A 14787-nucleotide genomic window follows, 5' to 3' on the forward strand; every position below is an offset into this window, starting at 1 on the left:
AGAAAAAAATAACTCTTTTCAGTTAATATGGATTTCCATATGGGTGAGGATGGCCATATGGGGGAGCGGGCCTAAGCCGTCAGTCGGACATCCTTAGTGCTGCTGCAGAGGCAGGAGAGGCTCCCGCCACCGCTACTGTGCTCACCAGCTGTGAGCCTGGCTTCTGGATGAGTGGTGCTCCCCCTGTGGGAGCGCACTGACCACCAGGGGCCAGTTCCTGCATTGAGCATCTGCCCCCTGGTGGTCAGTGTGCGCCATAGCGACCGGTCGTTTCGCCGTTCGGTTGATTTGCATATTAGCCTTTTATTATATAGGATGGCCAGTGCACGTCATGGCAGCTCCTGCATTGAGCATCTTCCCCCGGCGGTCTGTGTGCATGATAGCTACCAGTCAGATGGACAGACACTTAGCCTTTTATATATATAGATTTAGTAGATTTCTCTTTTACTTCTTATACACTTCTGTTTCATTAGACTGTTTTTTTCTAAATTATAAACTACCTGGAAAAAGCATACACTCTTCCTTGCATTAACCATTTCATGAATAAATTAAAAAGAGGCAGGTAGGAATTAGTGGTGCTAAATAAAATTGCCTAAATTGGTCTGATTGTTGGAATGAAAATGTCCATGTTTCTCTCATAAGGTACCTTAGGAACGCAACAGTGTGATTGTGTTTCCGGTGAAACTTCTCTCCTTTTTTTTTTTTCTTTTCTTTATTGCATCTGTGTACAAATGTAATCTGAGGTGTAAGTCACTGCTATAAAATGTGTCTCATTTTCTAAACATGACTCCTACATCTTTGAGATGAGAAAAATGTGTGTTAAAGTTAAATCTCGCAATTAGAATGAATTTCTTTGTGGAGGAAACGTGATTAAGCGCTCTTCCTGGTTAAGGGTGCAGCAGGCAGAGGCGCTGCCCAAGGATGCGCTCGGACCTGCTGCTTCCAGTCCACTCTGTTCTTTCCCGAAGTGGAGGTGGCTTTGGCACCCAGACTGCATCTGGAAGCTGAGCTAAGAAAGAGTGTTTCTCTTGTTCTGAGTCTCTCTTCAGACACCAAAATAACACTGGATTTTCACCTTCGTATAACCCATTTATTTATTTTTACCTATTCCTTCCATTTATCATTGGTTTTGACCCAAACAAGGAATGTCAGGCTCAATTTCTCTGCTGGCCCAGGGCCAGCTCTGGTGAGCCAGAAGATCCTGGTTTTCCCATCAGTCTTCCTCAGACTTGGTCTTTCTTACTGACGACACCTCTTGTACTTCAACATCAAATTCATGGGACTTTTCCTTGCCATCCAGTTTTCTAAATTCTTCCAAACTGGGATAGATTGTTGATCTGTCTGGGCCATTTTACTGCCAGGGCCCTGGGAGAAACCCACAGGGCCTGGCAGGCTTGGTAATGCTGTGTTAAAACTGATGTTTCCTCATCAGTTCCTGCTTTTCCCATTCCATGTGTTTACAACAACTAGAATGTTTCCACTCTATTTGGCTACACTAGTTTTCTCCTCGGTTGACTCCCCTTCCTTTCTCCCTTTCTGTGGAATCATTCTAATTCTCCCAGCACTAAAAGAAGTTGGGATGGTAAATCAGGTACAATTTCCTGCACTGTTTCTCTCCTCCCCACCCCCACCCCACCCCCCTCCGCCAGTAGCAGAGTCACGGGAGAGGGACATTGGGTGCGCTCTCATATCTTTCATCATGGAGAGCATCCTGGGGACCGTGGTGCCAGTCCAACAGGCATCTTAGCTGCTTCACCTCAGTGTCCCATCTTGCATTTAATAGGGGAGTTGGATACATACTGTGTGTTGTTGCCCTTAACCCCCCCTAAATGGCTGGATGTTCTCCCATCTCTAATGTTCACTTTGGGTGTGTGTCATAGACAATGGCCAATGGGCTCACATATTAACTCAAACATGCTTCTCCATGCAGCCGCATTAAGAGTTAGGGAAACAGTCTCAGAGTTCACCATCCTGCACATACTGACAAATTAGGCGAGCCCTCTAACCATACACCCACCGATCTCTATGCTTCATGAGTTTGCCCTCTGCCAGCCTGTATCACCTTCTTTGTGGCAAGAGGATGGAAAGATATAATTGTTATCTTAAATTGGAAGAATCTTGCTCCCAAAGAACTCCTGTTACCCCTTGCTCACAATCAGTTCTAATCTCCCAGCTTCTCCTGTGGCTCTGAGAGCGAGCAGGACACCTTACTTCGCAGTCATTCTGTCCCTGTGTCAGCACTAAACACCTGGCTTTACTGAAGCCTAAAGCTAACCGCCTGTGGCACACACACAGTGTGTGTGTGTGTGTGTGTGTGTGTGTGTGTGTGTGTGTGTGTAGAGGATAAGGTTGTTTCTTTTCTGTTGGGTTGTTCTTTCTAATAGGTTCATATAAAGGTTATAAAGTCCATCTATCCATATTGTCTTTCTCTTTGAAAGTACAAACAGTCATAAAACAGAACACTACCGTTCAGTTTTGTAATCTTAAATTTCAAACAACGCACTGATGAATTATTTATGTTATAGAATATGTTTTCAATAATGTGTAGCATAAAGTGGGATGAGTGCTTATCCATACGTGCCCTGAACTTTCTAAAGTGCATGCTGAGGAGCAGGGTCACCCAGCGCCACTGTGGCCTGGTAATGTGCAAGGCCAGCGCTCCTCCTTTTGCTCCCGGTTTCTGCATTCCGTTCGCCAGCGGTCAACTCGCCGCTTTGCCTGTGGAGCCTCGCAGTAACCCTCTTTGACTCCAGGCTGCCTCACAGTGCTTTTCTCTCAGCAAAACCGACACTGGGCTCTATAAATTTTACTTGTCGTTCTGGCTTCCAGCCATACTAAATTAGGCTTTAATTCATAATTAGTAGGAAGTCACAATTCCATAGAAAAGAGAACATTTTATATTAAATGGCCATTATCTAACATCATGATTTCACAAAATGATTAAGGTGCTAGAAAATAAAGTAAGCTACCTTAAGGTTTCCAATACTTAAAGTGCAGGCATAGGGCGGAGGGGTGGTAATTTTGTTTTAATCTATGTATATAGCTCCTGCTACAATGACAAAAAGAAAAAAAATTCTTTTTTTAATTTTATTTTTATAGTTGTACAAGTTATTAGATTTGCTTTCTATATCAAAATCTTTGAGATCATTTACATTGCTTGCATGTCTTGTGACAATCTTTAACACAAACTTCCAAACAACAACAGTAAAAAGCCAAGAGTAGATAGCTCATGAACCTTGAATGGTGGGTCTTGTTGAAGAAGATTGGGTAACTTTTGGAAGTCATTTTCTGTTTATGATAATATCTTCGTGTGAAGACTTAACTCAGGACTGACAGCCAGGAGAAAAAAGGATGCAGGCCCACAGTCCCTCATCCAAAACTCTCGGAACCAAATGTTTTTCAGAATTCACAGGGTGTGTGTGTGTGTGTGTGTGTGTTTTAATTTCATAGATGCATTCTTTTTTAAAATATATTTTTATTGATTTCAGAAAGGAAGGGAGAGGGAGAGAGAGATGGAAACATCAATGATGAGAGAGAATCATTGATCGGCTGTCTCCTGCATGCCCCGCACTGTGGACTGAGCCTGAAACCCAGGCATGTGCCCTGACTGGGAATCAAACTGTGACCTGGTTCATAGGTTGACACTCAACCACTCAGCCACAGCAGCTGGGCAGGTCCACTTTTTAAAGCCCCAACACAATAGATGATACTGACTTCGTAAATCTGGAAGTTGGGACCACAAAATTGGTATAGAGATAAGAGTCAAAATTTCGAGCCAACAGTTTCAGTTTAACTGTCTCTATAGAACTAATAGCATTAGGAAGGCAGGAGAGAACTCACAGCAGCTCTAACTTCTGCAATACCCACACCAGAACGACGCCTGAGCTTCATACCTGCTCATAGACTATGGGCACTGGTTGGCATGGACGTCAGAAAAAAAACTACCGATCACACAGGGTCATGATAGACACCTGAATTCAATGTCTCTGAAAGGAAGGTAGATACTAGATCTTTGTGAACCTGGCTAGTTTATGGCAGGATAAAAGCAAACCTAATTTGAGCTACTTTATCTGAGATTTCTTAAAACCTTCACTGTGTCTTCCCATTTTATTTGCTGATTGAAGCAAGTTATGTTGACATTATCTGTGTGAATGTGGTAGAAAGGAAGTTCAAGAAAGGCATTCTGTAAAGGAAATGTTTTCAAGCAAATTGTCCTTAAATCAACACTAATTGCCAAATACTGACTTTTTTCCCCTTAAGATAATGGAACAGGAATGCTAAATACAAAATTTAGCTAGGCTAAGATAATAAAAGCTATGGGGATTCTTTTAAATGAGAGCAATGGCACAGCCATAAAATAGAACCCTGCTGCAGCTTCCAGGAATTAGGTAGATCCATATGCACGATTGTGGAACAATCTCCAAAACATTCCGGTAAGTGGAGAGGCAGATCATAGATCAGTACAGAAGCACAGCTCAGTTTAAGTTTGTAAATACATGTGTGTCTAATTGTGTAATTACATGCATGCATTTAATTATACAAAAAAGATTCGGAAGCACATATACTAAACTGTTTACAGTGCTCTCTGGGAAGTCTAACGGGGTTTGCATTTGGTTGGAGGATAGGGTGTTGAGAGGACTTTCATTTTTCTTTGTATAATTCTATGTATTTCAGTTTTTATAATGAAGACATAGTCTTATATTATTTGAACAATTTAAAATTTTTAAGAAAATAATGACAAGATAGTTTCATTCATTATTTATTGAGTACTTGACATTCAGGATACAGTGCTTTCTGCTCTTATATTGCTTCCAGTGTAACAAGGGAAGAAGATATTAAACAAATCTATGTAAATAAATAATTATAAATTGTGAGAAGTGCTATAAAGTAAAGCAAATTATTATGAGAAGAAAAATAACTGGGGCAATCTAATTTACATACTGGGGTTAAGGAAGTCCTCTCTGAAATAGTGATATTTCGATTGATATCTAGTAGGATGAACAATAGTTATCCAAGCCCCAAAAGCAAGGGCAGTAAAAGGAAAAATAAATGAGTGGGACTATATCAAACTAAAAAGCTTCTACTCAGCAAAAGAAACCATCAACAAAACAAAGAGGCAGCCAACCTAATGGGAGAAGATATTTGCAAACAATACATCCAATAAGGGGCTAATACCCAAAATATATAAAGAACTCATACAATTCAACAACAGCAACAACAGCAAAACAAACAAATTAAAAAATGGGCAGAAGACCTGAATAGACACTTTTCCAGGGAAGACATACAGATGGCCAATAGATATACTAGTGTTCATAAAGATATGTGTATCCCTATATTCATTATAGCATCCTATATAATAAAGAGGTAATATGAAAATTGACCATCACTCCAACACACAAGATGGCCACCCCATATGATCAAAGATGGCCATCCCCATGTGGACACAAGGTGGCCACCAAAAGATGGCCAACAGGGGAGGGCAGTTGTGGGCATCCAGGCCACAGGGGAGGGCAGTTGGGGGGGACCAGGCCTGCAGAGGAGGGCAGTTGGGGGCAACCAGGCCTGCAGAGGAGGGCAGTTGGGGGCAACCAGGCCTGCAGGGGAGGGCAGTTGTGGGGGACCAGGCCTGCAGGGGAGGGCAGTTGGGGGGAACCAGGCATACAGGGGAGGGCAGTTGGGGGCGACCAGGCCAGCAGGGGAGGGCAGTTAGGGGTGACCGGGTGGGCAGGGGAGGGCAGTTAGGGGCAGCCAGGCCTGCAGGGGAGGGCAGTTGGGAGGGACAAGGCCTTCAAGGGAGGGCAGTTGGGAGGGACAAGGCCTGCAGGGGAGGGCAGTTGTGGGGGACCAGGCCTGCAGGGGAGGGCAGTTGGGAGGGACAAGGCCTGCAGGGGAGGGCAGTTGTGGGGGACCAGGTCTGCAGGGGAGGCAGTTTGGGGCAACCAGGCCTACAGGGGAGGGCAGTTGGGGGTGACCAGGCCTGCAGGGGAGGGCAGTTGGGAGGGACAAGGCCTTCAGGGGAGGGTAGTTGGGGGGGACAAGGCCTGCAGGGGAAGGCAGTGGGGGTGACCAGGCCTGCAGGGGAGGGCAGTTAGGGGCAACCAGGCCGGCAGGGAAGGGCAGTTAGGGGCAATCGGGCTGGCAGGGGAGGGCTGTTTGAGGTGATCAGGCTGGCAAGGGAGGGAAGTTAGGGGTGACTGGGCCAGCAGGGAAGGGCAGTTGGGGTGACCAGGCCAGCATGGGAGGGCAGTTAGGGGCAATCGGGCCAGCAGGGGAGCAGTTAGGCATCAATCAGGCTGGCAGGGGAGTGGTTAGGGGGTGATCAGGCTGGCAGGCAGAAGCGGTTAGGGGCAATCAGGCAAGCAGGCAGGTGAGCGGTTGGGAGCCAGCAGTCCTGGATTGTGAGAGGGACGTCCGACTGCTCATTTAGGCCCGGTCCCAGTGGGACATCCCTTGAGGGGTCCCAGATTGGAGAGAGTGAAGGCTGGGCTGAGGGACACACACCCCCATGCACAACTTTCGTGCACCGGGCCTCTAGTTATTTATAATAGCCAATACATTATAAACAGCCCAAGTGCCCTTCAACAGATGATTGGCTAAAGAAGGTGTGGTACATATATACAGTGGAATACCACTTGGCCATAAAAAAAGACAAAATATTGTCATTTGCAACATGGATGGATCTTGAGATTATTATGCTAAGTGAAATAAGTAGGAAGGAAAAGAACAAAAACCATATGGTTTCACTCATGTGGGATATAAAACAAAAAGCAACACATGAACAAAACAAATAAACTCTTAGATACAGACAAGAATGATGGTTACCAAAGGGGAAAAAGGGATGGACAAAGAATGAAGAGGGTAAAAGGGGCCAAATATTTGGTGATGGAAGGTGACTAGACTTCCGGTGGTGAGCACAAAATATATATAGATGTTATATTATAAAGTTGTACACCTGAAATTTATATGATGTTAACCAATGTTATCCCAATAAATGTAATAACCATTTTTTAAAGCTTAAAAAAAAAGAATGTTAGAAGTGAGCAGAAGAGAAGAGCTTATGGATGGACAGAGGGGGCCTTCTGGTGTGACCTTCCCTGAAGCACTCCTGGGAGGCCCTCTTGCGCCAGATGTCCCATTCTGGCCCTGGGCAGCCATCTCTGTGGGCTCCTTGGGTTCTGTGTTCCACTGGCCTTATCATTCTCTGTCTGGTTGTGTGTGTTGCAGGTATGAGACATCTCTGTTGGATTTAGTTCAATCTCTGAGCCCAAAGTCTGCTTCTAAACCTCAGCCCCATCCCTGCAGAGAAGCCGGGGCCTGGAATCACAGCACTTGCCGGCTCAGTTCTCTGAAATCAACCCGGAAGAAGATGGGGGCAGGCAGGACCCCCGATGACCTACAGGAGAATCAAATTCTGGAAGACATCTTTTTCATTTGACACCAAAGCAGTTGATACAAAATTTCCATAAGAACTTCGCAGGTTTCTTAATATACCGATCTAGGATTTTAAATTTTTAATTGCAAGTAATTGTGTCTCTCCTTTCACAGGGCCCTATCTCACTAGCATTCTGTTATGTATTGAATGTAGAAATCATCCTAACAACCCTGGGGTGTTTTGATCAGACCCATCAGTAGGTAACACATTAAGGGGGATGGGATGGAGGGCAGTATCTTTTCTATGCCAAGCAGAGATGAGAAAATTCAACATGGGACACTTTCTGCATGGTGGAGGCCATTGCATATGCACCTTGCTTCAAGCGTGTTTCCTTCTCAATACTTTGCTGGAAAAGGTTTGCTCACTTTTGTACACAAGGAAAACCTATCTACTGAAATATTCCTCCAATTTAAAAGTAGCCCCTTGTAACACAAGCAATTTCAGGCAGAGAGTCCCTTTTACCTCTTCACCCTGTTCTCTCCGCACCTACATCTAAGTGTAGTCATTTAATTCTGAAGCTGGAGTTGGTGCACCTGTTATCACAAGCAACACTGAAGGCCAAGTGTGAGTCAGGCTCATTGGTCATCAGCCTGGCAGCTGTGCATCCCATAACCAAAAGGGCTCAGTGGGCTAGAGGGAGGGACCCACAGGACCCACCCAACCCCTGGAAACCGGCGTGAACTCACACGAGACTGACTGCACCAGTGGAGGTAGAAGCCTGAAACACTTTTCCTACCATGCACCAATTTCCCTGGATGGGTAAGAGTAATCTCTTGGTATTTTGTTGATCCAAGTGTTCCACGGTTGTGTCTGGAGAAGATACCACTGGAAGGACAGTAGCCCCAGTTCCTGCAGGTGGTAGGCTTTCTCTGGCCCTCCCTCTCTTTCCATGAGGATCCAAGACGCTGGCTGCCCAGGGCTAATGTCCCATGCCTCCAAGTAGCCACCTCTACTCACCTGGTTATGCTCCACCACCCCAAACAGAGCCTCCCCATTTCCCACTGGTCCTCACCTTGATCCAGGGAAAGCCTCCTGTCCAGCAGAACTCTGAGCTCCGTCCTTCAGCTTACAATAGCTCTAGCGGCCTCTCAGGCTGCTGGCTGGGTGATGACCACACAGAGCCAGTGCGTTTAACCCTTTCCAGGCACTGGAGAAAGGGAAAGATATGTCCCCTGGTGTGCATTACTGCATGACTATGTTGCTTTTCTCTCCCTCTCACCAACCCCAGGCTTGAACTAGGAGCAAGACTCCATCATTCGGAATTGGTAGGCCAGGTGAGACCCCCCGCCCCCCCGCCCGCCCCAGGGCAGCCGCACTTAGTGAGCCTGCATGGCTTCCCTGAATTCTCCATCAAAATAGATTATTTCAGCCTGCAAATCCTTGAGCAGCCTCCCTGCCTGGACAGATCTAAATCGCACTGTCTCTTCAGGCTGAGGCCCCGTCACCTCCCCCCACCTTCCTTCACTCGGGTCTCTTATTCTTCGGAGACCCTTGCCAACTACAATGTCCTTTTCAAGTTCACCGCGTGAGAGTCTCCGAGTCCATTTCATCTCATTTCAGAAAGCGTGTGGAAGTGAGGTTTTCTTTGGTGTGGCAAAATGGGTGGCCATTTTCTCAGTTAGGTTTCCAGACCTGTATATTCTCGCTCCAGGTGTCATGACCACCTAAGTGCACCCAACTCCCAGGGATCATCCAGACCACACTCCTCCCTTCTGGCCACCAGTGTCCTCCGCCCTCCAAGGTCACAGGATGCCAGAAGGACCGAGAAGAGAACTGTGGCTTCTTTAAGAAGCTTGTTTGCCTTTAGAAGAGTCATAAGCGGGATCTAAACTGAAGGCTTTGGGGGGTCACATGCCACAGAATGGAGTTTGTTTCTTTACCTCCCCTAATGAGCAACTTGGAAGAGCAAAGATTGATTTTCAGCAGAGCATCAATCAACATTTTTCATATGCCACATTCCCCGCCATGTGTATCCATCCTGTGGGCATTTCCTGGGTGTCAGTGGGATGTGAATTTGTACCTAATCTAATGTTTTCATTATGAATTGAACCTAGTTGCAGACTAACTGCTGAGAGAGGGTCTGGCACATAGGAATCTGCCTTTTCCTTTCTGTGAAGTGACTTGTCGGGATTTGCTTGCCCAGCCTCTAGCTGCTCCCCCAAAACAAGACTGGACACATGCCCTAGTCGGTTTGACTCAGTAGATAGAGCATCGGCCTGCAGACTGAAGGGTCCCGGGTTCAATTCCAGTCAAGGGCACATGCCCCAGTAAGTCATTGATGTTTCTATCTCCCTCTCCCTTCCTCTCTGAAATCAATAAAAATATTTAAAAATAAAAGGGGGGAAGACTGGACACATATTAGAGGTGCTGTGGGTAGTGCTACAACATTACCCCCCTGGTACCCACCATTCTGTGAGACAAAAGCCAGTCAATGTTTGCAAAATGGAAAAGGGCAAAGTATGTCCATTGAAGCTCTGTAAGTAGAGCCGAGTGCTTGATTTAGAAAGCCCAGGCCAATCAAGGAGGTGCTTTTGCCAACAGTCACCCCCCTAGGGGGCACACTTGTGTTTTTCCAAGCCCAGATGTCATGGGGAGGGAGGGACACTCCTTCAGAGCCACTCTTTTCACTTGGCCCCTTCCAGCACCATGGCTCTGGGGAGGGGGCAGGCTAACGGAGCAGAGCTGGATGAAGCCCAGTCACTGGGGCGCTGGGGGCTGTGCACACTCCTCCCAGTGCACACCTCATCCCCAGCTCGGCATGCATTCTTTCTAATGTGGGCAACTGTTTATATACGTGTGCGATTTTAAGTTAATAAATTACCTCCATGGTCATCGTCCCCGTGTGGCTTTGATACTGAATTATCCCTCATCAGATCAGTGGACACAGCTTGTAAGTCAGAGCAGAGCCCCAGGTCACCCGAATGTCCTTTTCCTCAGTGCTTGCTAAAACAACGGGAGCTGTGGTCCACTGAGAGAAAGGACATGGCTGCCACATCCTAACAGGTGGCCCTGGTCAACTCCAGCTCACGCCTGTCACATGGACACCCAGCCTTTTCTGTCTCTGCTCTTTCAGACAGAAAATGCTCCCGCCTAGTTAGATCTAGGCGCTGAGAGAATGTGGGCGAGGGCTTGAGTGCAGAAATGCCCAGTTCTGAGGCCGCCACACCTGTGGCAGCCAGAGACCCATCCTGCCGTTTCCCGAGCAGCCTGCACCTTCACCTGAGCAAGGAGATGGCAGCTGCCCCTCAGGCAGAGGTGGCAAGAGTAGAACCATCATGCAACCAGCTCCCAAAATGAAATGTTTGCCCCTAATTGTCAGAAGGTCCCCCTTGAGTCTAGGAACAAGCTGGAAATGAGTGGGGTGAGGGTGACACCCTAGTCCTCAGGGGGAGGGAGGGACTGACCCGGCAGCCAGAGAAGCAGTTTTACAAGTTAATGGCCGTGGTTTCTCAGAGTTGCGGTTCTAGGTGGTCTGTCGAAGCCCCTGGGGTTCCGTTGTTCCACTCGGAAGTGGGGCCTTCTAGCCCCTCAAGCTTCAGCTTCACAGCGATGCTCCCTGCCTACCTCCTCCACACACACTGAGAATGAGTGAGCACCCAGAAAATGCACACCCCTACCCCTACCCTAACCCCATCCCCATCCCACTCCAGAGCCACAGAATTCCACGGAGGTGCTGGACCGTATGGCCCACACAATCCATCACTTTCCTTACACAGATGAAGAGAGTCCCTGGAAATGTGCCTTGTGAACTCCCGCGTCCTGTCAGTGGCAGGTCTGGCCGCTGAGCCCGTACCTCCCCACGGCAGCACATCACTGCCTTGGCCTGGTGTGTTCCCAGGTGAATGGTTTTCAGAATCTCAACTTGGACTGAACAGTCCCCCACCTCAGAAGTGAGCCCCGACAGGCCACGTGGGCCAAATTGAGCACACACGTAGCAAGTCCTCTGCTTGGTACCACCACACAGAGAATGGCCTGAGGCCCAGGTAGGCCACCTGCTCTGCAGGTGTAAACGGTGTCTCTCCCTCATCCTCTCCTTCCCCACCCTTCAGCCCTTCGCATTCTGACGTGGGTTGGTCTGGTGCTGGGCTGAGGGGGCTGGAGGAGGGGAAGGTTGCTCCCGGCTCCTTGTCGCTGCCAGTTGAGGTGGGATGAACTTCACAGCCCAGTTTTGGGCTTTCTCTCCCCCCCCCACCCCCACCCACTGGAGGTGATTTAAGCCTGTTGGATTTATACAACATTGGGAAATGGTAAACTGTGTAAATTTGCTGTGTTTCCAAGAGACAGTTATTTATGGAGGGGCATTCTTAACTCAAGTGCAGAAGTGTTAAATCATTATAATAAATTCACGCTATTCAGACTTTCTTACATTGTAATAAATTTTTTCTAAGCATGAATGAGGAGATGTTCCTCTAATATACCATTATGTATTTCTTCTCAAAATGACACAGCTTACTATATCAACTTGGAGAATAACAGAAGGAGATTTACTGCGTTGGAGGAAAAATAGTTGAGTAGCAATGAATCTGAGAAAGGACTTGGGAGCACTGACCCCAACAAAGCTTTCCTCTCTGCTCGCTTCCTACCCCCGGGAGGAGCAGCAGGTGCACCCACTGCAGGGGGGTCTGGTTGGGATGCAGCCCTGAAATCTCCCAGCTGAGCTTCGGAAGAACCTTCGAGCAGGGAAATGGGGCCAGGGACCCAGTGGCCTCTGTGGGGTCCCGCCCAGGAGGAGGTGTCTGAGTGGGGCTCTATCCGAAATGAAAGCTCTCTCTCCCATGATGTGAAAGCATCCGTTTGGGTGGGAGCTGCCCTCTCTCATCACCAGTCTCAGCTTGCTCCCTGGATGCTCACTTGGACCAGAGGATTCATAGCTTTCACCAGATTCTCAAAAGAACCTGTAATCCACAGAGGTCAGGAATCACTGGATCCGGTAAAACCTGAAGCATTGGACTGTCCACTATGCACTAGGCAGCCCCCCGACATAGGGCCCGGCTCCTGCAGCTGGAACTGGGGCTGCAGTGGAGCTCTCAGGGTCAGGGCACCACCCTGAGGGGGGTCACCCAGAATTTCCCCAGAAGATGGCACATTTGAGCTGGGCAAAGGCATGGAGACGGAGCTCCAGGGAGAGCGCTTAGGGCAGACTTGGAGGAGCCGCGGGGCCCAGGGGAAAGAGACCTGCATAGGTTCCGGGACTTGGCAACCGTTTATAGTTTCCCTCGTGCTCCGTCAGAGGTTTAGGTTCAGGTCCCGGCTCTGCCACCATAGCTGTGTGACCCTGTGCAGGGCTCTGCACCCGTGCACCCTCGGTGCCTCTGTCTGCAAAACGCAGAGAGCACACGTGGGCACCCCTGCCTTGCCGGGCTCAGTCCACATGTGGGGCGATGAAGGGAGGCTCATGCACCTGCTGGGCAAACAGCTGCAAAGCACTTTAAACACATTAACCTGAAGGCCGGCAAGGGGCAGTGGGCCCCTCAGAAGCATGGAGGGCTGGGGAGTTCATGACAGCCAGGCACAGCTCGGCCTGCCAGCTCCCAGCCATTGCTGCCAATCGCTCCATGTCACCTCCTCAGGCGGCGCTCCCAGTGCTCTCCTTGGCCTCCAGCAGGACACCCCATGGCACCTCTGGACCTGGGGTGTCATTTACTTCAGTTTCTCCCGCCAGCCTGGCTGCCTTCCCAGGAGTTGAGAGCCATGGCCTCATCCCCTGGGCCAGGTCCTGGCAGCCTCTGCCTGCACAGCCCGACTCTCCAGGCCCCAGCCTTAGGACTGTCAGGCCCAGACAAGGCCAGGAGCTGTTCTGGAGAGGGGACCCTGAGCTGTGGCCCACCTGCCCCATGAGGGTCCTGTGGGTCACTCACCACCCTTCCTTCTCCCCGTCCCCTCCCCAGTCTCCACTCTCCACCTCTAGTATTTTCTAATCTGTCCCTTCTCTCCTCAGGACTGAAGATGATCTTGTTTGGCTGGGCAGGCTGTTCCTGGGAGGGGAGTGGGGACAGGCACCCCCGGGAGCCAGGGCTAGGGGGCATCTCACTGAGGGGCTGCAGACAGCCTCCTCACACTGCCCATGGCACCCACTTCTCATGTGCATGCTGGGGGGTTCCTCCTTTCAGGTTCCCAGTGCTTTCCAGGGAAGGGGGCGGGGGAGCGCTGGTCTCTGCCTTCCCGCCTCCCCCTGACCCTGTCCAAGTACCAAGCACTGAGAGTTCCCCAGCTGATGCTGCAACTGGCCAATGTTTCACTTTGAGGTCAGACTTACAGTCAAGTTTTGGAAATAACACAAAAGACCCCGAATACTCTTCACCTACTTATTCTCACACATATATAAACACATTATTACTTCTTTTCTGAAATGTTTGAGAGTAAATTGCAGACATAATTTGCTTCTTTCCCCTAATAGTTCAGCATAGATTTCCTACATTCTCTTACACAGCCATAGTACAATGATTGGGGAATTAGCCTTAATATGCTGCCATTATCTAATCTGCAGACCTTATTTCAATTTTGCAACGTTTCCTTTTGAACTTTCCTTTTGAAGGAAAGGTTTCCTTGCCTCAAATGTCCCTTTAAAATTTTTTTTTTAAATATATTTTTCTTGATTTCAAAGAGGAAGAGAGAGGAAGAGAGAGATAGAAACATCAATGATGAGAGAGAATCATTGATTGGCTGCCTCTTGCAGGCCCCCCACTGGGGATTGAGCCCGCAACCCAGGCATGTGCCCTTGACCAGAATCGAACCTGGGACCTTTCAGTCGGCAGGCCGAGGCTCCATCCACCGAGCCAAACCAGTCAGGGCTCAAATGTCCCTTTTTAACAAAAGAAAAATAAATTCTACCCCGGGATCAAATGTATGATCATAAGCTGCTTTTAGTTGACATGCATCTGTAGGCAAGTACAAACCATTTCTTTTGTAGCATGTTCCCCAATTTAGGTTTGTTTTCTTCTAATTAAATTCAGACTCTGCATTTTCAGCAAGAATAGTAATGCTGTAAATCATACTGCAAGGCCCAGAGTCGCCATTTCTTTCATCCCAGGTGATGCTAACTTTGATCACCTGGTTAAGTTGACGCCGGCCAGCTTCCTCCACTGTACAATTACAAACTTTCCTTTGTAATTTACATCGTGTGTGTGTGTGTGTGTGGGGGGGATACTTTGAGACCATGTAAATATTGTTTCTCATCTATCCTTTACGCACAGTTATAGCACCCATGATGATTTGGCACATTCCACTAAACCCTGTCTCCGCTGGGCCCCACTGCCCTCCGACCAGCCCAGTGCTAGGAGTCCAATCAGAGAAGGAGCCGGATCACTTCCTGTCCACAGGGCCTCCAGCTGGGGAGGGAGCTACAGCCTCAGAGC

At 48.3% G+C, this 14787-nt stretch overlaps 1 protein-coding gene across 7 annotated transcripts in view; it reads left to right on the forward strand.

The window, feature by feature from the left end:
* KIAA1328 overlaps positions 1–11467 on the forward strand; it is a gene marked incomplete at its 5' end in the record, with an annotated part of 160341 nt that extends 148874 nt beyond the window's left edge. For all 7 annotated transcript variants that reach the window (XM_079784464.1, XM_079784463.1, XM_079784462.1 and 4 more), the window contains one exon: positions 7225–11467. In XM_079784464.1, the coding sequence (XP_079640590.1) occupies positions 7225–7435 (211 nt within the window). In that variant the 3' untranslated portion in view covers positions 7436–11467. The remainder of the gene's footprint in view (positions 1–7224) is intronic.
* Between the last annotated feature and the right edge of the window lie 3320 nt (positions 11468–14787).

This window comes from Cnephaeus nilssonii (assembly GCF_951640355.1).
Source record: "Cnephaeus nilssonii genome assembly, chromosome: 11".
NCBI classification, from domain to species: Eukaryota; Metazoa; Chordata; class Mammalia; order Chiroptera; family Vespertilionidae; genus Cnephaeus; species Cnephaeus nilssonii.